General features: G+C 35.1%; 1 protein-coding gene across 4 annotated transcripts; it reads left to right on the top strand.

The window, feature by feature from the left end:
- Positions 1-551: 551 nt before the first annotated feature.
- Positions 552-22,933, top strand: LOC112317950 (putative P2Y purinoceptor 10). Of its 4 annotated transcripts, none has more exons than XM_045183821.2 (3): positions 552-580; positions 3,193-3,329; positions 19,502-22,933. In XM_045183821.2, exon 3 carries the CDS (start codon positions 19,551-19,553, stop codon positions 20,592-20,594), a length of 1,044 nt encoding a protein of 347 aa, XP_045039756.1. In that variant the 5' UTR covers positions 552-580; positions 3,193-3,329; positions 19,502-19,550; the 3' UTR covers positions 20,595-22,933. The 4 variants fall into 4 exon arrangements, with proteins under 4 accessions (XP_045039756.1, XP_045039754.1, XP_045039757.1 ...); XM_045183819.2 differs by lacking the exon at positions 552-580 and adding an exon at positions 722-857; XM_045183820.2 differs by lacking the exon at positions 552-580 and adding an exon at positions 2,179-2,264.
- Positions 22,934-24,143: the final 1,210 nt, after the last annotated feature.

Raw genomic sequence — 24,143 nt, 5'->3', positions numbered from 1 at the left:
CCCATAAAGATTCAATCGCTGTCATTGCTTATTGGGTTTGGTAGTGACAGGCAGCCCAAATGCTGGTATCTTTTCCAGTTTCAAAACCTATATAATTTTATTAAGCAACGTCACGCCAATACATTCAATAAAAATATTTTTTAAAAAAACATGTGAATTCCTCTGTAAGACTGTGAAGCAGGAAGAAGTCATGGTAAAGAGCAAAATACTTGGATAGACAATGGGGAATAATAAAAAGCAATGTTTAATGTTGTCTGTTTTAAAATGATCAACATTTTAAAAACATTATACTTTAAAGATTTTACAACTTATTTTTATTTCATTTTGAAACAAAAAGTAAAATTCCAACAGTTAACTGGGTTTTTATAGTTTAAACTTTCAGAATAAACTGAGAAAACTATGGTAATGCATGGCAAATTAAAGTCATATACTCTGTTCCTGATTGAAGTGTACAACTCATGGAAACTCTGAATTTATCAAAGCCAAAATTTCAATTTTCTTTGCCCACAATATCCTCTAAGGGGAATGCTTTCCTAAACAACTGAATGATGCTGACGAACAGTTCTACTTCTCATTAGAGGTAAATGATTTTTTTGTTTTGTTTTGTTTTACTCAATAAACTACGTTATTTCCTCTTGTAGCTGTACCAGCCTGCAGTTCTCTACCGGATATCTGGGTAGAAAGGGTAAGGTTCTTGGCTTTCTCTTCATGCATTAAAAAACAGAACTTAAAAATCTCTCTGAATTGAAAACGATAATGTGAGTTTCTGCTGCCTCCACTGAAAATGTAATCCTGAATCTGCTAATATCTTACTTTTTAAAGGATGCATTGTTATGAAGAATGGAGACTACAGTGAGGTAATATCTATTTATAAGTTTAAACGGTTAAAATGTTCACCGAAACTGCTGCATGTTTTGTATAAGGAAATGTGGCTGTCTAGAGGGAAAGCTCCTTTCTCTACAATGTAATATGCAATTGACATAAACCAGGAATCCAGACTTAAATTAAACATTGCTCCTAACAAATTGATGTTAAAAGTAGGATAGTGGTTGATTAAACAAATTTCTGTTAGTGTGAGCAGTGGAGGGGGAAAACTTAAAAATTTAAATCCAGGGTTTTGTCAACCAAATTAAGCAGCATTCAAATGGTACATACATTTAAATGCCTAAATCTTTTCATAAGCTGAGGCTTGACATGTTTCCTTTGATTGGGACATTTTCCATGCATGCATTCTGGGGTGGGACTTGAGAGCTTGAAATAGCACAAAAGGATTTTATCAAGCCCAAGAATCTAGCACAGCTGTCAAATCTCAGAGGGGCAGATTCTCAATTTATGATAAACATTTCTTTGGATGTACTTTTAATTTGAGAACATGGGAAATATTTTAAGAAGTAGTTCCAAATGTGTGCTGTCTTTGTTAGAAGGAATTTCCTCCATTTTCCTTACTTGAAATGATAAAATAGGTGCTGCTTTTTAAAAAAAAGTCTGGTAATTTCACCCTTGGAGTTTGATTATTAAATATGTAAGATTATTTAGAATATGTAAAAATTATACACATCCTAGAGAACTTAGTGCAAGTCATCCAAGATAGCAGTGAGATCTATTCATATTGATATCTTCAGCATATTTTGTATATATTGATTTCCCCCAGATTAAACAGTTGGAGATACTAAATTCCCTTTTAGTAAAGATGACTCAATAATGATTTTTACAGTGAAATATAAGGATAAAGACTTTATTTTACTACTGGATTTATTTTCCAGAAACAAAATGTAACTAACAGCTGTATTCTACATGAGCATGACTCACAGGATGGCACTAACTGCGTATTATGGTTGCCAAGTGGCAGCATAATGTTGGATATTGAAAGCAGCTCTGCTTAATCTTTTTGACCACAAGTATAGGTGGGGCTTTTCCTCCAACGAAGCAGTTCCGAAGTGGCAGAGATGTGGGACAGTGTATGAAACCCAGGCAGGCAAGGCAGCTGCAGGGCTTTGGGAACCTCCAGAAGAGCTGAGGTCAGCAGTTTTCCTTGGACTGATCTTCCCCTGAAATTGTGTTTTGGCAGGAATATGAAGACAGGACCTCCTCAGCAGACTTGGAAACTCTGGATTGAGCTTTTTCACCCCAATCTGCTCCCCTCCACTCAATCACCTAGCGAGTTAACTTGAGTTAACTTGGAGGAGGCTGATTATTTAACCAGCTTCTGAGGCTGGGTTGGAAGAGGGAGGAAATTAATCACCTCTGTATCCCTAATACCAAAGGTCAACCTAAAGCTTGTTCTTAGTAGGGGCTAGGTATTTACTAAATTGTTAGAGTCCTAGAGGGAGGGAGGGTTTGCTGTTGGCTGACTTTACTGAGGTCTTGCTTTACTGCAGCTGTGAATATGAGTGTCCTAGATGACTGAGAAATTATTCACTACAGATTGAGACAGTTTTCCACCTGGTCAAAATTATTGCTTTAGATTGGGAAATAATACTTGCATATAATTTTAGGGGGTAGTAAATGATAACATACTACTCGAATTAGATTTACAAATTAGCCACAGCTTAGCGTTTCATTTTAAGACTGGGAGAAGGCACTCCCAACCTATATGTTTCCTAGATTTAACTGTGTGTCTACCACCAACCAGAAATGAAACTATTAGTAATGTATTACTAGAAATTACCTACTGTTTCTCTAAATTCCTATCTTTTGAACTATAAATGTTCCTGGGAATGGTAAAGGCTAAGCTACAGACAATTCAGCAAGTGAGTTTATGAGTTTGATTTATCAGCCAGCTGCTAGATTTTCTTAAACAAGGAAGGCTGGCACTTCAGAAGGTACTAGGTTATTGAAAAGAGGACAATGGGAGGAAAGGGAAGACAATAAAGAGTAGTGGAAAGGGAAGTTTGCTGACTTCATACACCATGACTACTTGTTAACCAGAAGTGTATAATGCATATGTTCCATACCTAGCCAACAACTTATGAATGTAACTATGAACAGCCCAAAGAGTGAGCAGTGCCAATCATGGGGTTAACTTTTCTGGCTTTAGACTAGAGCAATGTTGCTGCATCTCTGCAGGCTACAGGGTTGGTTTGGATTTACCATCAAATTTCCTGAATGTCTTGCCTGAGAGGTGGCTCTGATGGAATATTCAGTTCAATGGCTGCAGAATAAGCACTTTTTTTTTTACCTCCCCCCCCCCAGAGGCTTCTGAAGGATTTGTAATTGTATTTGCCAAAGCCAGAGAGCAATTTGTATATCAAATAAAACCAGGCAGAAACCTATTTCTTAATTGTGGATCAACATTCATGAGAATGAATAGCTTGGAAAGTTCGAATTTGGTAAGTCATGATTTTCTCCAAAGTGTGTTATATATGAAAAAAATGAGTTCTTTTTGATTGGTTTCCTCATACAGCTAGCCAATTGTGTTTCAGCACATTTCAAGAAGAAGTCTTTTTTAAAAACTTTTTGTTCTGAAGTATTTTTATATTCATAAGAAGTTATAAAAATAGTATAGAGCATCTGTGTGTACCCTTCACCCAGCTTTCCCCAATGATAAGATCTCTCGAAACTATAGCACATTATCAAAAACACAAAACTGACATCAGAATAATACTATTAAGTAAACTACAGACTTTTTTTAGGTTCTGACAATTTTTACATGCACTAATTTGTGTGTATGTAAACTCAATGACATTTTATAACACATATATATTTGTGTAACCACCACTAAAATCAAGATTCAAAATTAGCCCATGACCCACAACAACAAAAAATACCTTTGTGTTACATCTTTACTTCACAATTCCTCCCATCCGTAACACTCTGGCAATTGCTGATATGTTGTTCTCCATCTCTATAAGTCTGTTATTTTGAGGATATTATATAAATGTTACCTTTTCAGATTGGCTTATTAAAATTAGTATAATATCCTTGAGACCTATGCAAGTCATTGTGCATGTCAATAGTTGGTTCATTTTTATTGCTGAGTGCTATTCCATTTTCCGGATGTACCACAGTTTTTTAAATTTATTTACCTACTGAAGGATACTGTTTCCATCTTTGGGATATTAAAAATAATGTTGCTATGAAAATTAATGTACAAGTTTTTGTGTGGAAAGTCATGTTTTGATTTCTTTTTAGTAGCTACCAGAGTGGAATATCTAGCTTATACAGTAAGTAGATATTTACTTTTATATAAAAACTGCCAAAGCGATTTTCAGAGTAGTTGTACCATTTACCACTCCTAACAGCAATCATGAGAGATCCAGTTGTTAATCCTAGTCAGCACTTATTGTCAGTATTTTTTTTTGCCTTTTTTTAAATTTTAATTTTTTATTGTCATTCAATTACAGTTGTGTGGCTTTTCTCCCCATCCCTCCACCCCACCCCAGCCAAACCAGAGACATTGAAGTTAAGAACAATCTAACAATGGACAGGGGGGAGTGGGGAGGGGACAGTGAGGAGAGGGGATTACAGGAACTACTATAAAGGACACATGGACAAAATCAAGGGGGAGGGTGGAAGTGGGGGAGGGACGGGGGTTTGTCAGTATTTTTTAATGATATACATTCTAATAGGTATGAGTGGTATTTCATTGTAGTTTCAAATCACATTTTTCTAAAGGCTAGTGTTGTTGAATATCTTTTCATATGCTCATCAGTGAATTGTCTATGTCCTTTGCTAATTTTCTAATTGGGTTCTTTGTTTTCTTACTGTTGACTTTTGAAAGTTCTTTATATAAATGAAAGTCCTTTTTGGATATGTGGCTTGCAAGAATTTTCTCCAAGTCTGTGGTTGGTATTTTTATTCTGTTAAGAAGGTCTTCTATAAAGCAAAGTTTTAATTTTTAATGAAGGTCAACATGTTGATTTTGTTGATTTTTTGGGTCATTCTTTTGGTGGCATATCTAAAAACATTTTACCAAGGTCTAAATCCTGAAGACTTTCTATGTTTCCTCAAAAGGTTTTATAGATTTTAAATTGGATATATGATCAATTTTGAGTTAATTTTTATATAGGATATGAGGTTTAGCTCAACATGACTTTATTTTTGGTTATAGATGGATTCCAATTGTACCAACATCATTTGTTGACAAACTATTCTTTCTTTATTGAATTTTGCACCTTTATAAAAATATCAGTCTGCTTTGTAAAAATACCAATTTGGATCTATTTCTTTATTTTCTATTGTTTCCTTAATCTATATATCTCATCCTCTACCAATACTACACAGTCTTGATTACTTTCACCATATGGTAAGTCTTAAAATTGGGTAATGTGATTGTTCCAATTTGAGTTTTGTTTTTTATAATTGTTTTAGCTCCTTTGTCTTTTCTACATAAATGTCAGAATAGGATTGTTTATATGTACAAGAATACATGCTAGAATACACTTCAATATGTAGAATGTACATCAGCATATATAACAAGCCTACAGCTGAAATCATAGTCGATGGTGAAACATGCAAAGTTTTGCCTCTAAGATCAGGAACAAGACAAGAGTGGACACTCTCATAACTCCTATTCTTTATAGTACAGATGTCCTAGCCAGAGCAATAAGGCAAGAAAAATAAATAAGAGGCATGCAAATAGGAATGTAAGTGGAAAATTGTCTCTGTTTGCATATGACATAATCTTATATAGAGAATATGCTAAAGATTTCACCAATAAACTGTTAGAATTAATCAAAAAATTTAGTGAAGTTGTACAATACAAATAGGCATACAAAATATTGTGTTTCTATATACTCACAACAAATTATCTGAAATAGAAATAAAGAAAACAATCTCATTTACAATAGCAAAAATATTAAAAACTTAGGAATAAATTTAACCAAGGAGGTGAAAGATCTATGTACCAACACTATAAGGTTTTGATGAAAGTGAAGAAAACAAACACATGAAAAGATCTGATGTTCATAAATTAAAAGAATTAATATTATTAGTTTTTTAATAATGTTTATAATTACCAAAATGATCTATATAGTCAATGCAATCTCTATCAAAACCCCAAAAGCATTTTTCACAGAAATAGAAAAAACTACTGAAAATTCATAGAGAACAAAAGACCCCAAACAGCCAAAGCAATCCTAAGAAAGAAGAACAAACCTGGAGGCATTCAACTTTCTGATTTAAACCATGGAAATAAAGAACAAACTGACAGTGACCAGAGGGGAGGGGGAGAGGGGTAATGGGGAAAGAAGGAGAAGGGTCAAGTCAAGGAACATATAAAAAGCACCCATAGACAAAGGCAACAGAGGGTAGGATTGAATGTGGAAGGTGGGGGGTGGGTGAGGCAGGGGAGACTAATGGGGGAAAAATAGGGACAACTATTGAACAACAATAAAAAATGAAAAAACAAACAAAAACAATATTATAATGCAATATTAATCAAACAATATGGTACTGGCATAAAAACTGATACATAGACTAATGGACTAAATCAAGAACCAAGTAATAATTCTATGTATTTACAGTCACATAATATTTTATTGATTATGGCATTACAGTTGACCTATTTTTCCCCTTTGCCTTCTTCTGCCTGGTACCCCTATTCTCTCCAGCAAAACCCCCTTAGTTCATGTCCATGGGTTGTACACATAAGTTCTTTGGCTTCTCTATTTCGTGTACTATTCTTAACACCCCCTGTCTATTTTGTACCTACCATTTATGCTTCTTATTCCCTGTACCTTTTCCCCCTTTCTCCCCCACCCCACGGATAATCCTCCATGTGACCTCCATTTCTGTGATTCTGTTCCTGTTCTAGTTGTTTGCTTAGTTTAGTTTTTAGATTCAATTGTTGATAGTTGTGAATTTATTGCCATTTTAATGTTCATATTTTTGATCATTTTCTTTTTCTTAGATAAGTTGCTTTAACATTTCATATAATAAGGGCTTGGTGATGATGAACTCCTTTAGCTTTACCTTATCTGGGAAGCACTTTATCTGCCCTTCCATTCTGAATGATAGCTTTGCTGGATAGAGTCATTTTGGATGTAGGTCTTTGCTTTTCATCACTTTGAATACTTCTTGACTGCAAGGTTTCTTTTGAGAAATCAGCTGACAGTCTTAAGGGAACTCCTTTGTAGGTAACTCTGCTTTTCTCTTGATGCTTTTAACATTCTCTCCTTATCTTTAACCTTTGGATTTTTAATTATGATGTGTCTTGGTGTGTGCTTCCTTGGGTCCAACTTCTTTGGGACTCTCTGAGCTTCTTGGACTTGTATATCTATTTCCTTCACCAAATTAAGGAAATTTTCTTTCATTATTTGTTCAAATAAGTTTTCAATTCCTTGCTCTTCCTCTTCTCCTTCTGGCACCCATATGATTTGGATATTGCATTGCTTAAAGTTGTCCCAGAAGTTCCTAAGTCTCTCCTCATTTTTTTGAATTCTTGTTTCTTCTTTCTGTTCCAGGTGAATGTTTGTTTCTTCTTTTTGTTCCAAAGCGTTGATTTGAACCCTGGTTTCCTTCTGTTCATTGTTGGTTCCCTGTACAGTTTTTTAAAATTTCACTTTGTATAGCCTTCACTTCTTTCTTTACTTTGTGGCTGTACTCAATCATTTTTCTGATCATCCTGATCACCAGTGTTTTGAACTCTGCATCTAACAGGTTGGCTATCTCCGTGTCACTTAGCTTTTTTGGGGGATTTGTTCTGCTCTTTCATTTAGGCCATATTTCTTTGTCTCCTCAATTTGGCAGCCTCCCTGTGTTTCTGTGTATTATGTAGAGCTGCTTTGACTCCCCGTGTTGGCGCACCTGTTACACTGTAAGGGATGGAGCCTTAGTTATTCGCCAGGGCAGGGCAACCTGCTTTGCCGCTTTATGGCGCTGTCTGTGGGGGAGAGGTCAGAGAGGGAATAATGCCACTTGCTTGGCTCTTGCCTCATTTCCAGTCACTTCCCCCACTTCCTGTAATGACTGGTGCCCTTCTAGCTGCTGCCCTGGTGCTGATTCCCTGAGTGAGTGTTTTGTGTACGTTCTAGGACCCTGTGGGTCTTTAAACAGACTCTCTTGAGAGACTAGCAGTTTCTTCTGCCACCCCAGCCCCCACTGATCTTTACAGTCAGAAGTTATGAGGCTTTATTTGCTGGCACCAGAACCTTAAGCTGTGTGGTCTGGCCTGGGACTAGGATCGATTTCTCCTTTGTTGTCCTTTTTTTTATCTGCCTCATGTGAATGTGGGGCTGTCCTCACCAGCCACTGTTGCCACTGCCTCACCATGACATATTGAATTCTGTCTGCCTTGGCTGCCTATCTCCACCTCTCCTACCAGCCTGGATGAATGTTTCTTCTTTAAATCCTTGGTTGTCGGATTTCCATACAGTTAAATTTTCTGGAAGTTCTGATTATTTTTTCTTTTTAGATTGGTTGTTATCCTTCTTATGGTTATGGGAGGAGGTAAAGCTTGTCTACCTATGCTTCCATCTTGTCTGGAATGCACAGTAACCTAATGTTTGAGAAGGGACCAAGAATACTCATTAACTGAAAGGTAGTCTCTTCAACATATAGTGCTTGTGTATTTACAATTGTTAAATCTTGAATAATGACCCTCTTTGTCTCTTTATATATTTTTTTACTTAAAGTATATTTTGTCTTATACAGGTATAGCTACCTCTACTTTTTCTTATTTCCCATTTGCATGCAATATCTTTCTCTCTTTTTTCACTTTGTGCCTATGTGTGTTCTTACATCTGAGGTGAATTTCTTTTAGGCAGCATATAGTTGGGTATTGTTTCTTAATTCCTTGAACAAGCTTATGCTTTTTGGTTAGAGAATTTAATGCATTTATATTTATAGTAATTATTGATAGGTATGGAATTATAAATCACATGTTAATTGTTGTTGTGGTCTAGTTATTTTGTCTCTTTCTTCCTTTTTTGTTGTCCTTTGTAAATTAGTGATTTTCAATCGTGGTATGCTTTGATTTCTTTCTTTTTACTTTTTGTATATCTGCTATACATTTTTGTTTTGTGGTTATCATGAGGCTTACATAAAACATCTTGTAGATATAACAGTCTATTTTGGGCTGATAATAACTATACTTAGATTGTATACAAAAAACTCTATCCTATTACTCCCTCATCACATATTTATTGTTTGTTATCATAATTTACCACTTTTTATATCATGTATCCATTAACAAATTATTGTATCTACACTTATTTGTAATACTTTTGTTTTTAAAACTTATACTGTAGTTAATGATTAACACGATATCATAATACAATACTGGAGTATTCTGAATTTGACTGTTTACTTACCTTTACCAGTATGTATTATAACTTCATGTTTTGTTCTTAGTTATCATAGTTTTATTTCAGCTTGAAGAACTACTTTCAGGATTTCCTGTAAGAAGGTTGTAGTGGTGATGAACTCTCTCAGGTTTTGCTTGTTTTGGAAAGTCTTAACTCTCCTTAATTTCTGAAAGACAATTTTGCCAGGTAATGTTTTCTTAATTGGAAGTTTTATTTTCCAGCATGGTTTCTGTCTTAAAAGGATTTTGTTATATAAAAGAATTTTATTTTTGTACTGTTTTTAAATTTTTATTTATCTTTGATTTATACTGCATTCGTATAATGTTTCTTGGAAGAGATCTTTTGGGGTTCAAATTTTAGAGTGATCTATTAGCTTCTTGAACTCAATTTTCAAATCTCTTCCCACATATGTGAAGTTCTCAGCCACCATTTCTTTAAATAAGCCTTCTGCAAAATAGCAGAAAAACTATTCTCTTTCTTCCCCTCCTGTGATGCCAATTTTTGCATAGATTGTTTCTTTTAATGATATCCCATAATTCACAAAGGTGTTTTTCACTCTTTTTATTTATTTATTTTTGCTCCCTTCTCAGGATGATTTTCAACTGTTGTTTCTTTTGGGGGGATGACTTATTTTATTTTATTATTTTTAAGTATTTTTTATTGATTATACTATTACAGTTTTCCCAATTTTCCCCCTCTATCCCCCTTCCACCCTGCCCTCCCAACCCTCCAGCATTCCCCCCCCATTCATGTCCATGGGTTGTACATATAAGTTCTTTGAGTCCTCTGTTTCCTATACCATTTTTATCTCTCCCCATCTATTTTATGCCTACTAACCATGCTTCTTCTTCTCTGTATCTTTCCCCCCTACTCCTCCCTTCCCCCTCCCCACTGAAATCCCTCCATGTGATGTCCATTTTTCTGATTCTGTTCCTGTTCTGGTTGTTTGCCAAGTTTTTGTTGTTTTCTTTTCTTTTAGGTTCATTTGTTAATAATTGTGAGTTTGTTGTCATTTTACTGTTCATATTTTTGATCTTCTTCTTTTTCTTAGATAAGTCCCCTTAACCTTTCATATAATAAGGGCTTGGTGATGATGAACTCCTTTAACTTGACCTTATCTGGGAAGCACTTTATCTGCTCTTCCAGTGTAAATGATAGCTTTGCTGGATACAGTAATCTTGGATGTAGGTCCTTGCCTTTCATGACTTCAAATACTTGTTTCCAGTCCCTTCTTGCCTGTAAGGTCTCTTTTGAGAAATCAGCTGACAGTCTTATGGGAAGTCCTTTGTAGGTAACTGTCTCCTTTTCTCTTGCTGCTTTTAGGATTTTATCTTTGTCTTTAATCTTGGGGAACTTAATGATGATGTGCCTTGGTGTGTTCCTCCTTGGGTCCAACTTCTTTGGGACTCCCTGGGCTTCCTGGACTTCTTGGAAGTCTATTTCCTTCACCAGAAGGGGAAGTTTTCCTTCATTATTTGTTCAAATAAGTTTTCAATTTATTGCTGTTGTTCTTCTCCTTCTGGCACCCCTATAATTTGGATATTGGAATGTTTCAGGTTGTCCCAGAGAATCCTTAGCCTCTCTTCATTTTTTTGGATTCTTGTTTCTTCATTCTGATCCAGTTGGATGTTTATTTCTTCCTTTTGTTACAAATTCTTGCTTTGAATCCTGGTTTCCTTCCTGTCACTGTAGGTTCCCTGAATATTTAGCTTTATTTCATTTTGGGTATCTTTCATTTATTTTTATATTTTTTGACCAAGCTCAATCAGATCTGTGAGCATTTTGATTACCAGGGCTTTAAATTCTCCATCAGATAGGTTGGCAATCTCCTCATCACTTAGTTCTGAGATTTGGCTCTGTTCTCTCATTTGGGCCATATTTCTTTGTCTTGGCGCACCTGATAAGTTGTAAGGGGCAGAGCCTTAGGTATTCACCTGGGCAGGGAAACCCTCTTTGCTGCGCTGCCTGGGGGGGAGGGGCCAGAGAGGGAGCAGCGCGACTCACCTGCTGATCTTTAGTGCACTTTCCAACAGACTCTCTGTGAGACTGGAAGTATCTCCCACCACGGCAACCCCAGCCTTAGCCCACAGTCACCTGTGAGTCTGTTTTCCCCTTAAGTCAGTCCTTCCCACACAGCTCTGTCAAGCTCAGCAGCCAGCCCCACCCCTCAGCAGCCTCACCATGGTTTTTCTGACTTGGACTGTGTGGTCCGCCTTACCAGTCTGGTTGTTCTGGTTGATTTTTTCTTTAATTCCTTGGTTGTCAGAGTTCCAGGAAGTTTGATTTTCTGGTGATTTTGGTTGTTTATTGATTTTAGATTGGTTGTTATCCTCTTTTTGGTTGTGCGAGGAAGCAAAGGGTTTCTACCCACGCCTCCATCTTGGCAAGAACTTCAACAACTGTTGTTTGTTATGTATAGTTTACTAATTCTTTATTCTGATTGGTCATGTTTGATGTTGAAGCTCCCTATTGAATTCTTCAGTTTGGTCAATTCAAATCTTGCATTGCTCTTTCCTTTTTAAATTTTTTTTGTTTAATTTCTATGGGCCAATGCATTTTTAAAAGTTTTAATGTTTTCTCTGTGTTCTTTTGTAGTTCAGTAAATTTCTCTAAGAGCATTATTCTGAATTCTTTTTTACAAGTAGGTACTTCATAGATTTCCATTTCCTTAGGGGCAGTCATCGATGTTTTAATTAGTTTCTTTTTGTGCAGTCATATTTCACTCATTATTCATGATCTTTGAGGAAGTAGGCACTTTGTTCATTCTTTATAGATTGGCTTTGGCAGACAAAATTTTTTTACCAACCAGCACATGAGAGATTATAGTGGGCTGTCTGATGGTGTCCATGGGTGGCACTGCTACTGGTGTTTTTGAGCTTGCAATTCTCCTTATTGGGTCAGCAAGTAGTTAGGCTTGTTGTTTGGATAACTGGGAACCAGTCTTGCAACTGGGTCCGGGGGAAGGGCCTGGATTTCCAGTCTGTAGTGATGGGCTTGAACCCAGTGTCTATGCAGGTAATCCTGGATTCTGGTTACAACGAAGTGAATTAATGCTAGGGACCAGTAGGGTGGCCCCAGTATCTGAGTATAAGGATCATTCCAGTACTTGAGTGGGTTTTGGGGGTGCTTATTGACAGCCTGGGTCATAGGATACACCATGGGTTATGGGAGCTGGCTGGTCCTGGGATGTAATGGGAGCCTGGATTCATGCCTCTGGTTTTATTTTGTTTATAAGTTTATTTTGTTCATTAGATTCCACATATGAGTGAGATCATATGGGATTGTCTTTCTCTGACTGGCTTATTTTGCTTCTGCACTGTTGGTGGGAATGAAGATTGGTGCATCCACTGTGGAAAACAATATGGAATTTCCTCAAAAAATAAAAATGGTCCTCTTTTTCCACATCTTACCAGCACTTGTTGTTTGTTGATTTTTTGATAATAGTCATTATGACAGGTGTGAGGTGACATCTCATTATGTTTTTATTTTTCATCTCTCTGATGGCTAGTGATGTTCAGCATTTTTTTTATGTCTATTGGCCATCTGTATGTCCTGTTTGGAGAAGTGTCTTTTCAGACTGTCCATTTTTTAATTGGATAGTTTGCCTTCCTGGTGTTGAGTTGTGTAAGTTGTTTATATATTTTGTAAATTAACCCCTTATCAGATATATCATTGGCAAATATATTTAGCAATCCTGCTTCTAGCAATATATCATAAAAATCCTGAAACACTAATCAGAAAAAAACCATATGCACCTCTATGTTCACAGCAGCATTATTTACAGTAGCCAAGATTTGGAAGCAGCCCTAGTGTCCATCAGTACATGAGTGGATAAAAAAGATGTTTACACAATGGAATTCTACATGGCTGTAAAAAGGAAGGAACTCTTACCCTTTCCAACAGTATGGATGGACCTCCAGAATATTATGCTAAGCAAAATAAGCAAGTCAGAGAAAGACAATGCCATATGATCTCATATGTAACACATACACACAGACAACAGCATGGTGATAGCCAGAGGGAAAGGGTATGGGGGATAAAAGGAAGTGGGCAAAGGGGGGTAAGTGGGGACAGAATGAAACTTTGCTTGGGGTCATGGGTACATGATGCAGTATGCAGATTATATTTTATTGAGTTATACACTTGAAACCTGTATGGTTTTTTGAACCAGTGTTACTCTAATAAATTCAATTTTAAAAAGCTGATGAAAAAATCTTAAATGAATTTTTTGCTTGGATTAAACTTAAGTGTTTTTGTTTTTCAAAACAAATGAGAACATTGGAATTCTGAGATGACACAGTTTACTTTTCTATAAAACATATTTTAGAAACATGGTTTATATAATCCATAAATCAGTGGTTATTCTGAAAATTAATAACAATATTTATTTATATTTTATTTAAACATTTTTCTTTTTTTAACCATGAATTATTTTACTGTATTTTTATTACCATTTAGTCCCCTTATACCACCTCCCCCTTATTAAACTTATATGAATGTTTCAGATAAGTTTATTAGGTTTTTCTCAGAGGTCAATTGTGGTAGAAAAGACTATTAAAAGCTCAAGTTTTTATTATAGCATTACAAGAACTGCAGATTTTTAAAAAAGAAATCCTTACTTTTTCCTAAAACCTAAACACAATAGAATATTTTTATCTTTATTTTTTTTTGTTTTATTATCATTTTTGTTCCACATGGTCAACACAGGAGAAATAATGGAATGAAGATAAATAGACCAGATTGTACTGCACAGTTATGAAAATTAGGTCACAAACTTTTTGTGTGAGTTTCCTCATTCAAGGTGGAAAGAATATATTAGTTGTTTTAGTCTATTTGGGCTGCTATAACAAAAATATTATAGACTGAGTTGTTTTAATAAAATTTATTTCTCACAGTTCTGGAGGCTAAGTCTAAGATAAAGATGCCATGAGATTTAATGTCTGGTAAAAGTCCGCTTCCTGGCTCATAGACAGTGGGTCTGTTCAATGGTGGAAGGAACAAGGGAGCTTTCTGTGGTCTCATTTTTAGAAAGGCACTAATTCCCTGATGACCTAATCACCTCCCAAAGACCCTAACTCAAAATACCATCACAGTGGGGATTATGTTTCAACACATGAATTTGAGGGGAGCATAAAAATTCAAACATTCAGTCTATAGCATTAATTAAATGATTCACAATATTTGTTAGGAGATAATACATGGTTTCTCAGATAACACACAATCTTTGCTGGTCTAAACAGTGCATTAGGGAAGTGGTTTTCAACATGTGGTCCCTGGATCACATGGGACTCTTAGAAGTATAAATTCTTGGGCCCTAACCTTGACCTATGAAATCAGAAACTCTAGGAGGGATAGCCCTCCAAATGTTTCTAAAGCATGCTCAAGTTGGAGAACCATTGTATTAAGGTGGGAATAATAAATTATGCTTGGATTGATTTGTGACTAGGTAGAGGAAGTAGCTTTGAGGTAGACCTTAAAGAATGAGTCAGATACTTCTTCCTCCAGCTAAAAAGAACTTGACATATTTGGAAAATCAATAGATCTGATGTGGTGTTATGGGGAAGAGTATCAGCTTTGGAATTTCATATAGGATGCCTTCCTGAAGACATTATACATTGAAAGCTTAGAAATTTCACTTTCAAGAGCTCATTGAAAGGAAATTAGTTCCTCAAATGTGCGTACAATAATGTTTTTCAAGTCATTGTTTCTAAGAGTGAAAAAATGACTATGAAGCTCAATGTGCACTAGAAAAATAAATTATGATACACAATTCTGGGAGAAATCTAAGGATGCATTAAAATTATTTAGATACCTATTTATTGACAAGACACTATATCCATAATTATGATCAAATACAAACTGATTATAAAATGTATGTGAATGAGTCAAGTTTAGTTAAAATATCTACATATGATTTTATTTATAGATCTATTAGCTTAAAAAGAAAGTAGAATGTTACCCACCAAAATGTTAGTAATGGAAATATTGGTGATATAGATTTGGTTTGTTTTTACTTATATTTATTTTCTAATGTGAAACTCTATTCTTTGTGTGAAAAAATAATGAAGGTTTAGAAACAACCTAATCTAAGACTTTTAGGCAGATTTTGCACAATCTTATCTTTAGGGACTAGAAATACTCATTCTGTTTTTAAAAACACTGTATTTTCCTGGAATATTTGGAAAGAACTAATCTTTCTTATTGTAACAGTTCGCTGTCAAGGTTAGTATTCAAAATCTGGCATAGGTTTATTTCTGAAAGTTTGTATTATTATTATATAATTACAAAAATATGGTTTTCATATTACAGTTTCTTGGAAAAATAAAAATTGCTCTGTGGTTTTGCCAGTAATTTTCTATGTGAATTTGGAAAATTTAATTTCCCTGGTTTTTGGCCATTGTTTTCTCATCTGTAAAAACTTGCAAGATCAGATCCTGATGAACTTTAACAGCTCTAATACTCTAAGAATATGTAATAAATCTAGAAAACAACTTGAGAGAACTATATGAGAAAGTATGGAGGCTTAAAAAAATATCCAAACTCTTTAAAATACCCTTTAAAGAATTCTTCTTCAGTCTTTACACAGGAGATTGTTGATACTTCTCTCCTTTTGTATGGTTTCTCCCTTAATTGAATTTTAAAACAAATTATGTTAAATATCAAGATATTTGAATGTTGGTATACTTCTGACATCTGGTGGTCAAATCAAACATCACAGCTAAATTCTAATTCCCCAGACACTCATAGACTTCCCTCTCAATGGAACTTTTCACCCCTGATTTATCCATTCATCATGCATCTAGTCATTCACTCAACAAACACTTGGTGGATATGAGCTATGTTTAAGATACTATGAAGGAAAGGAAGAAGTAATAATGAGTTTTTGGTATGTATGAGATTACAGGCTATTTTGGGCAACAGAATAGACTCCATTGAATTAGAAGTCAGGGAAGTCTTCTTGGAGGAAGTGAGTTTTGCCTTTCTTGGGGCTTTAGTTTCCCCATGTGTAAAATGGTGGTAATATTTTATTGTTGCATGGTATTGCTCTGAATGATTGGCAGCCAGAGTGTGTATAAAGTACTTAGTATAGCACCTTGCCCAAAGTAGACACCTACTGATTATTAGCTGTTATTATAACAGATCTAAAGATAATCAGGGATGATTTCATGTATATCAACTATTCTCCAAACTTTATTTAAAAATTAATTCAGGTTCAAGCTTATATAGTTTTTGCTTTAGATTGACTATGCAGAACATGAGATCAGTTATTTTAGTTAGTTCAGTGGATAGACAAACCACAAAAGAGATATTTATAATTTGCTAGACAAACTGGTCAATTCAACAAAATGGTCAACTCAGTTAAAATAATATTAAAAGTTGTTTAATTAAATGAGCTGATTGCTTCACTGCAATGAGATGTCAGTTAGTAAATATAGACTATTTGAAAATCCCATCTAGTCAGTGCAAAAGGATCAAACAGTCTGTTTGGCATTATGTGAGCAGTGTGTGGGTTAACTTAATTTTAAAACTTTTTTAATTGCTTGTGCTTGGGGTTAAGTAGGCACTTTCTTAGACCCTATGTTGCTTTCAATTGTTAAGGTTGAGTCTGTCTCATTTTTAATTACATAAAATATGAAGCAAACTAACTGTCTTTGCTAGCAATAAAAAGTACAAGGAACCATTAAAAGCACATTTATTCTTTATTTTTTTCTACAACTAGACACTTAAGTTATATTTCCTAAAAATATCAAACTTTTGGGGAGTTAAACTGCCATTTTCAAGGTTAAAGAAAGAGTAGTATAGTGGATTTTTGCCAAAAGTAATAATGTTCTGATCCAAAAAAACAAAAACAAGAGGAAGGACCATACCATTTTAGAAATGAATGTCTTATCTGAATAAAGGAAAGATTTGACAGAGGACAGGACTGCTGTCTTTAGATATTTGCAGTGTTTCTTGTATAACAGGACTTTATTTGGCTTTGGTAGGTAGAACTAGGTTGAAATGACAGATTTTGATTCATTAGAGGAAAGAAGTTTATAACAACTACAATTGTTAAAAATAGACATTTCTCCAAAGAAGACATGCAGATGGTCAACAGACATGAAAAGATGCTCAGTATCACTAATCATAACAAAAATGTAGATCAAAACTACAATGAGATGTCACCTCACACCTGTCAGAATGGCTATTTATCAAGAAGTCAACAAATGACAAACATTGGTGAGTATGTAGAGAAAAGGGAACCCTTGTGCACTGTTGGTCAGATTGTGAGTTGGGCCAGCCATTATTAGAAAAAAGTATGGAGGTTCCTAAAAATATTAAAGTGTTAAAAATAGCAAATCTACTTCTAAGTATTTATTCAAAGAAATGAAAACAATAATTCAAAAAGTTATATGCACCTCAATGTTCATCTTAGAATTATTGACAATAGCCAAGATATGAAAGCAGCCTTGGTGTCCATTGATTGATGAATGGTTAAAGAAAATCTGATATATGTACACAGACACACAGACACACAATGGAAAATACTCAGCCATAAAAAGAATGAAATCTTGCTATTTGCAACAATATGGATGGACCTAAGTGGTATTATGCTAAGTGAAATAAGTCAGACAGAGAAAGACAAATACCATATAATTTCACTATGTGGAATCTAATGAACAAAATGTGAACAGACTCATAGATACAGAGAACAGACTGATGATTGCCAGATGGCAGGAAGAATGAAAGGATTAAGAAATACAAAGTGGTAGTTACAGAATAGTCATGGGGCTGTAAATTACAGCATAGGGAATATAGTCAATAATATTATAATAATTATCTATGGTGTGAGGGGTAGACTTATCAAGGTGCATAAATGTCTAATCACTATATTGTACCCTTGAAACTAGTATAATAATGTGTGCCAAGTATAATTTAAAATATTTTAAAAATGTAACTATCTACATTAATAAATTTTCACTGAACTTTCTCTGAAAGCTGAAGTACAAATAGCTCCTTTTGTTGCATCTACCAGAAGACACCCTGTAGTACTTCCCACACTCTGGTAGTTTTCTTTGAAATGGTTGCAAGGATAGTCTCAATATATGTGAATGTCTGAAGCTACTATAATTATGTAAATAAACACAGATCATTAAAGTTACAGAAGCCTCTAGAATCTGCCATGATTTGTGAACAGAATTAATTTGGCCCTCAGCTAAATTCTGAAAGAGACAAAGGTAATCTGAGTTGCACCATCTTTTCCAAGCCGCTATCCTTCTAAACCTGGTGACCTCCCAGCCATTTCCCAGGCTCTTATCTTGTTTCATTTCCAAATGTTTATATACTGACTCCAGGAATCACCTAATCCCTGATAAGATTGAAGTTAAAGATGGATTAAATTTTCTCTTGCCCAGAGTTGACGATGGGGAAATCAGCTAGATTTCAAATTTACAAAAAAGATGGAGACTACTGTGAAGCTGAAATGTGGAATTGCTCAAGAGTGTTAGAATGTATGTTTCAGGGCTCTGTTTTTTGTTTGTTTAGTCTCTATTTTTTTAATTGTTTTTCAAGTACAGTTGTCTCTATTTTCCCCCTGCTGCTGTCCCCCACCCTACCCACCCCCACTCACACCCTCGATCCTACCCCCTGTTGCCTTTGTCCATGGGTCCTTTATACATGTTCCTTGATGACCCTTCCCTTTGTGTACCCCATTATCCTCCCCTCTGGTTCCTGTCAGTTTGTTCTTTATTTCAATGTCTCTGGTTCTATTTTGTTTGCTTGTTTGTTTTGTTGATTAGGTTCCTGTTAATGGTGAGATCATATGGTATTTGTCTTTCACTGCCTGGCTTATTTCACTTAGCGTAATGCTCTCCAGTTCCATCCATGCTGTCGCAAAGGGTAGGAGCTCCTTCTTTCTTTCTGCTGCATAGAATTCCATTGTGTAAATGTACCACAGTTTTTTGAGGGGGCTATGTTTTACTGAGGCCTTGTTTGTTGATTATCTCTACAAGTTTGATTATTCTCTTGACTACAAAAGGGAAATCCTGACTGAGGTTATTGCTAAAACAGTGGGGTTTTTTGATTCTTGAAAATATTTCCCAAACTACTGTTATCCATTTGTAGATTGCCATGATATTTTTAGTTTACATAGAAAAGGCCATCTGAATTTACGAAAGTTCATACTTGCATACTTCTTTAGTGGGAAGCAAATATATTTGTATATCCAAATATGGATTGACATGCCCTTGATGCTATCTTTACTCTGTTTTGTGCAGAAATCGTCACTTTGATGCTTTCCTTAATAAAGGAACATAAATCCTCAAGATGAGAAGTAACAGCACAAACAGTACAAGAGTGAAGTGCACTGATCTCCAAATGCCATTTCAGCACACCCTCTATGCAACCACCTACATTACCATTTTCATCCCTGGTCTTCTGGCCAACACTGCAGCCTTGTGGGTTCTGTGGCGCTTCATCAGCAAGAAAAATAAAGCCATCATTTTCATGATCAACCTCTCTGTGGCTGACCTTGCTCATGTGCTGTCTTTACCCCTCCGGATTTACTACTACATCAACCGCCATTGGCCTTTCCAGACACCCCTTTGCCTGCTGTGCTTCTACCTGAAGTATCTGAACATGTACGCCAGCATTTGCTTCCTGACCTGCATCAGCCTTCAGAGGTGCTTCTTTCTTCTCAAGCCCTTCAGGGCCAGAGACTGGAAGCGTAGGTACGATGTGGGCATCAGTGCTGCCATCTGGGTCACCGTGGGCACTGCTTGTTTGCCACTTCCAATTCTAAGAAGTACTGGCTTAGCCAACAACACTGAGTTCTGCTTTGCCGATTTAAGGCTTCAACCCATTAGCATGGCTTCCTCCATTGCCATGGTAACTATAGCTGAACTTGGAGGGTTTGTGTTACCTGTTATAATTATTACTTATTGCACATGGAAAATGAGAAAATCTTTACAGGAAATCCAAGTTCCCCCTCAGAATACCAAAGAGAGAAAAAAGGCTTTGTGGATGGTTCTGACGTGTGCAGTGGTGTTCATTGTGTGTTTTACACCTTACCACCTCAACTTCCCACTTTTTATGATGGTGAAGCAAGATGTGTTTTCAAACTGCTCCTTTATCAAGAGTACTCTATGTTTCCACATCATTTCCCTGTGTCTTGCAAATCTGAATTGTTGTCTTGATCCAGTTGTATATTATTTTATGACCTCAGAATTTCGTGATAGATTTTCGGAACATGGCGGTCTGGTTTTTCAGTCATGTGTGAGATGCAAGGACAGTGTTTTAGAAATTCATCACAGAAATGAGGATCTTCAAACTATCTCTCTTGAATTTTTGGATGATTCCAAAACAACATAATCAAATAATTAGTGGGAATGATCTATATGCTCTATCAGTATAGCTATGTCACCTTCAACATGATTCTTAAAAAATGGTGGTGTTGACTGCTTTAGCAAAACGTGTCTCCCTTTCTTTCATTTTCAAAATTAGTCTTTTGAAAGAGCTATCCATGCCTATATTTTTTGTCCCAATGCAAACATATTGTTCTATGGGGAACATGAGAAAATATGGAAAACTGAGGAGCAATAGAATGAATCATACACCTGTTCCTCAGCAATGGGCCCAGTCTTTTCACCTTCTTTTAAAAAATTGAAAACTAGTAGATATAGGTGAATTTTTGAAATGTTTAAAAATGTACATGAGAGTAATATGATCCTAGCTTTATTTAGAAAATAACACACTACTTGAACAATGTAGACAAAAGAGGAAAGGTTTATTAAATTAATAGGAGTTATGAGAACTCTTATTCTTGTAACTTAAAATGTCTATGACACTTTTACTTTCTCCCCTTGGAGAAATAAACAACTCAGATTCATCCCAAATATCTCAAAAACATCAAGAGACTCACACACAACACATACACCTTAAACACAAAATAAAATTGTGTTCTAACTTATTCCACAAAGTTTAGTTTCAGGGTTTGCAATGAAAGCTCTTTGCTAGGATATCTCTGAGTATGTGTGTTGTGATGCATGATTTCATATATTGGTACTCATTCAGAAAATATTTTGTTTATTTGTTCATTAAAATCAATTGTGACATGGTCTGCCTAGATTAATTCACCTGCATACAACCTCAGTCAAAATTTTGCTTGATAGATTTAAACAATGAAGAGTTACACACATGCATATAGTTTTTCAGATGGACCTCATTTCTCACAGGTAAAGATATATATAAGGAGAACATTGGTGAATTGAATCTTATTATAAATGGAAAATAAAAAATTATGTTAAAATTACTTTGGTTAAGTCATTTTGTAACATGAATCACTCCCATTGGAAAATTGGAAACAAAATTTCATATAAGAGTTCTTATTAAAATAGAATTTTATAAGGCAGTGGTTAGTTTTATAAAATTACAGTCATGCACTGAATAACAATGTTTCGGTCAATGATGTACCAGATATAATGGTGTTCCCATAAAATTATAATGGGGTTGAAAAATTCTTATTGCTCAGTAACATCGTAGCCATCATAATGTCATAGTGCAACGCATTACTCATGTGTTTGTGGTAATGCTGGTGTAAACAAACCTATGTGCTTCCAGTCATAAAAAGTATAGCACATATAATTATATACAGTACAAAATGTTTGATAATGATGATAAATGACTATATTACTGGCTTATGTATTCACTATACTATTTTTATTATTGTTTTACAGTCTACTCTTTCTACTTATGAAAAAAATGTTTGCTATAAAACCATATGCTGTATTAGCTAGCAGCAAGCAGATACATCTCATGTTTACCATGTTCCTTGATTGCATTATTTTCTCTTGCACTTGATTCAATCATGTGTTGTTCTCTGTTGTTGTGCTGTAATATGCTATATAGACTTGTAACTTAGGAGGGAAAGGCTATACCATATAGTCTAGGTGTGTGGTAGGTTCTACCATCTAGGTTTGTGTAAGTGCACTCTGTGGTGTTCTCACAATGACAAAATTGCCTAATGATGCATTTCTGAGAATATTTTCTTTATATGATTGGAAATTCACAAAATATTTTATTTGTGTGAATTTTTTTGTAATAATGATTGCCTATCAAAACAACAACAGGCAATGTTTACCACAGGGGGATTAAACAAAACAGAAAAACTCAAGGTCTCTGAAGTTATTTAGGGATCTATATTTTAGACAGTTGTGTCCTATAGAAATGATTATCTCTTTAAGTACTTAAATATTGAAAACACCATTTTACCTGGAAATGTTTCTAAAATATATTTCTTACCCACTTAAGCAGTTTGTTTTAAACAAGAGGACATGGTGTGTGAAAGAACTATTCATCCAGACTCACAGGACCAGAATCTTAATTTCGGGTCTTCCACTGATAATCTATGTGACTTTGAGCAAGTTAGTTCTTTTCGGTTTTCGTTTTTATTACTTGTTTATGAGGGAGCTGGACTAGATGACCTTAATATCAGACAAACTTCTTAGAATGTGCTTTCTAAACTCCAAAGAAGTTTATAAATGACTATTTTTGTTATTATTAGTATTAACATTGCTGTTATTATTTAAGAAGAGCTTCAACATTTAATGTAATCTTTTCAGGATGACTGAGGGTCATTATTATAAACATCAATTATTATATTGTACACATTTGCTTCTCTCCAAGCTATTGAAATCTGTAGAATTGCTTGTACCTACACTAAATTGGCCCTATGATTTTTTAGTTCATATATTTGATTTTTAAGGGCTTATTTTTCCACCAGTTTTAGGCTATCTATTCATACTTGTTGCCATTGTCAGTAGGACTCTTTAATAAAGTCCTTATAATTTTAATTAGCACTTTCTAATATTTTATAGATTTGAAAGTACACCAATCAAACTAGTTGTAACAGAGTTTAAATTTAACAAAAATGAGTAAAATTCTTCTTATTTTATTTTATTTACAAAGGGTGTGCATGGAAAAAGGAACATCTCCTATGGAACAAAGTGTATGGGTTTTACTTTATGGACTTTATGACATGTATTTTGGCTATACAGAACTATTTTACTTCCTTCCTGGTTCTGTCAGCTGTGTTTGGATAGCTGAGGTTGTCAAATATTTGAGTTCCAGTTTGCTGAGGTGTGACTAGATGTTTATGACATCAAAAATTTCTTGGAATATAAGTATCACCAGGTTTTTATACACACACACACACACACACACACACAGAAAAACTTCCAAAACCATTACTTGTTTCTCTTATGGAGGGTTTATATTGTCTATAATTGTCCTAATAAACTATCTTCCCTCTCTATTTAAGGCCACTTGGTAGAAATACCCTATGTATTTTTTTAAATTTATTTATTTATTTTTATTCAGTTACAATTGTCTGCATTTTCTCCCCTTCCCTCCACCCCTTGTATTTTTAGTTTTATTTGAGATACACTAATTTTTTTGAAGTTGGTCTATTGTTAAAATAAAAAATATCCAAAATATTTGGAGAAGCATAAAAAAAGAGACTGGTTTACCAACTCTCTTCAAGGTACCAAAATTCTCCAGACAGCACCAATTTGCTCCTACCTCTATAGGAGGGGTGGAGGTGCTATATGCACTCATGTTAATCCAGTATTTCTGGGGCCAGGCAATTGTCCAGCTGCATCTCTCTACTTCCTATTCCCCTAAATATTGAAGTGCAGGAGTCCTAACAATGGCAACCTTGAGTGTGCAACTGTAAGTGATTGATTATAATTAGATAGACGTGGGTTCTAGTACTATCTGTCCTTTCTTAGGTTCAAAAAAGGTTCAGATAAGTTCATTTATTGCATAATTTTAAGCAAGACATTTTATCATTCTGAAGCTGTTTCCTGATCTGAAGATAATAATCTCTGCCCTTTCAGCTTCATAAGACTCTTGTAGAAAGAT

This window comes from Desmodus rotundus, chromosome X (assembly GCF_022682495.2).
Source record: "Desmodus rotundus isolate HL8 chromosome X, HLdesRot8A.1, whole genome shotgun sequence".
NCBI classification, from domain to species: Eukaryota; Metazoa; Chordata; class Mammalia; order Chiroptera; family Phyllostomidae; genus Desmodus; species Desmodus rotundus.
Note: the sequence above shows the minus strand (reverse complement) of the source record. Positions and strands in the feature narration are given on the sequence as shown.

Excerpts from the sequence above, each read along its gene's own strand:
- LOC112317950 (XM_045183821.2), top strand. The coding sequence starts at position 19,551 with ATGAGAAGTAACAGCACAAACAGTACAAGAGTGAAGTGCACTGATCTC.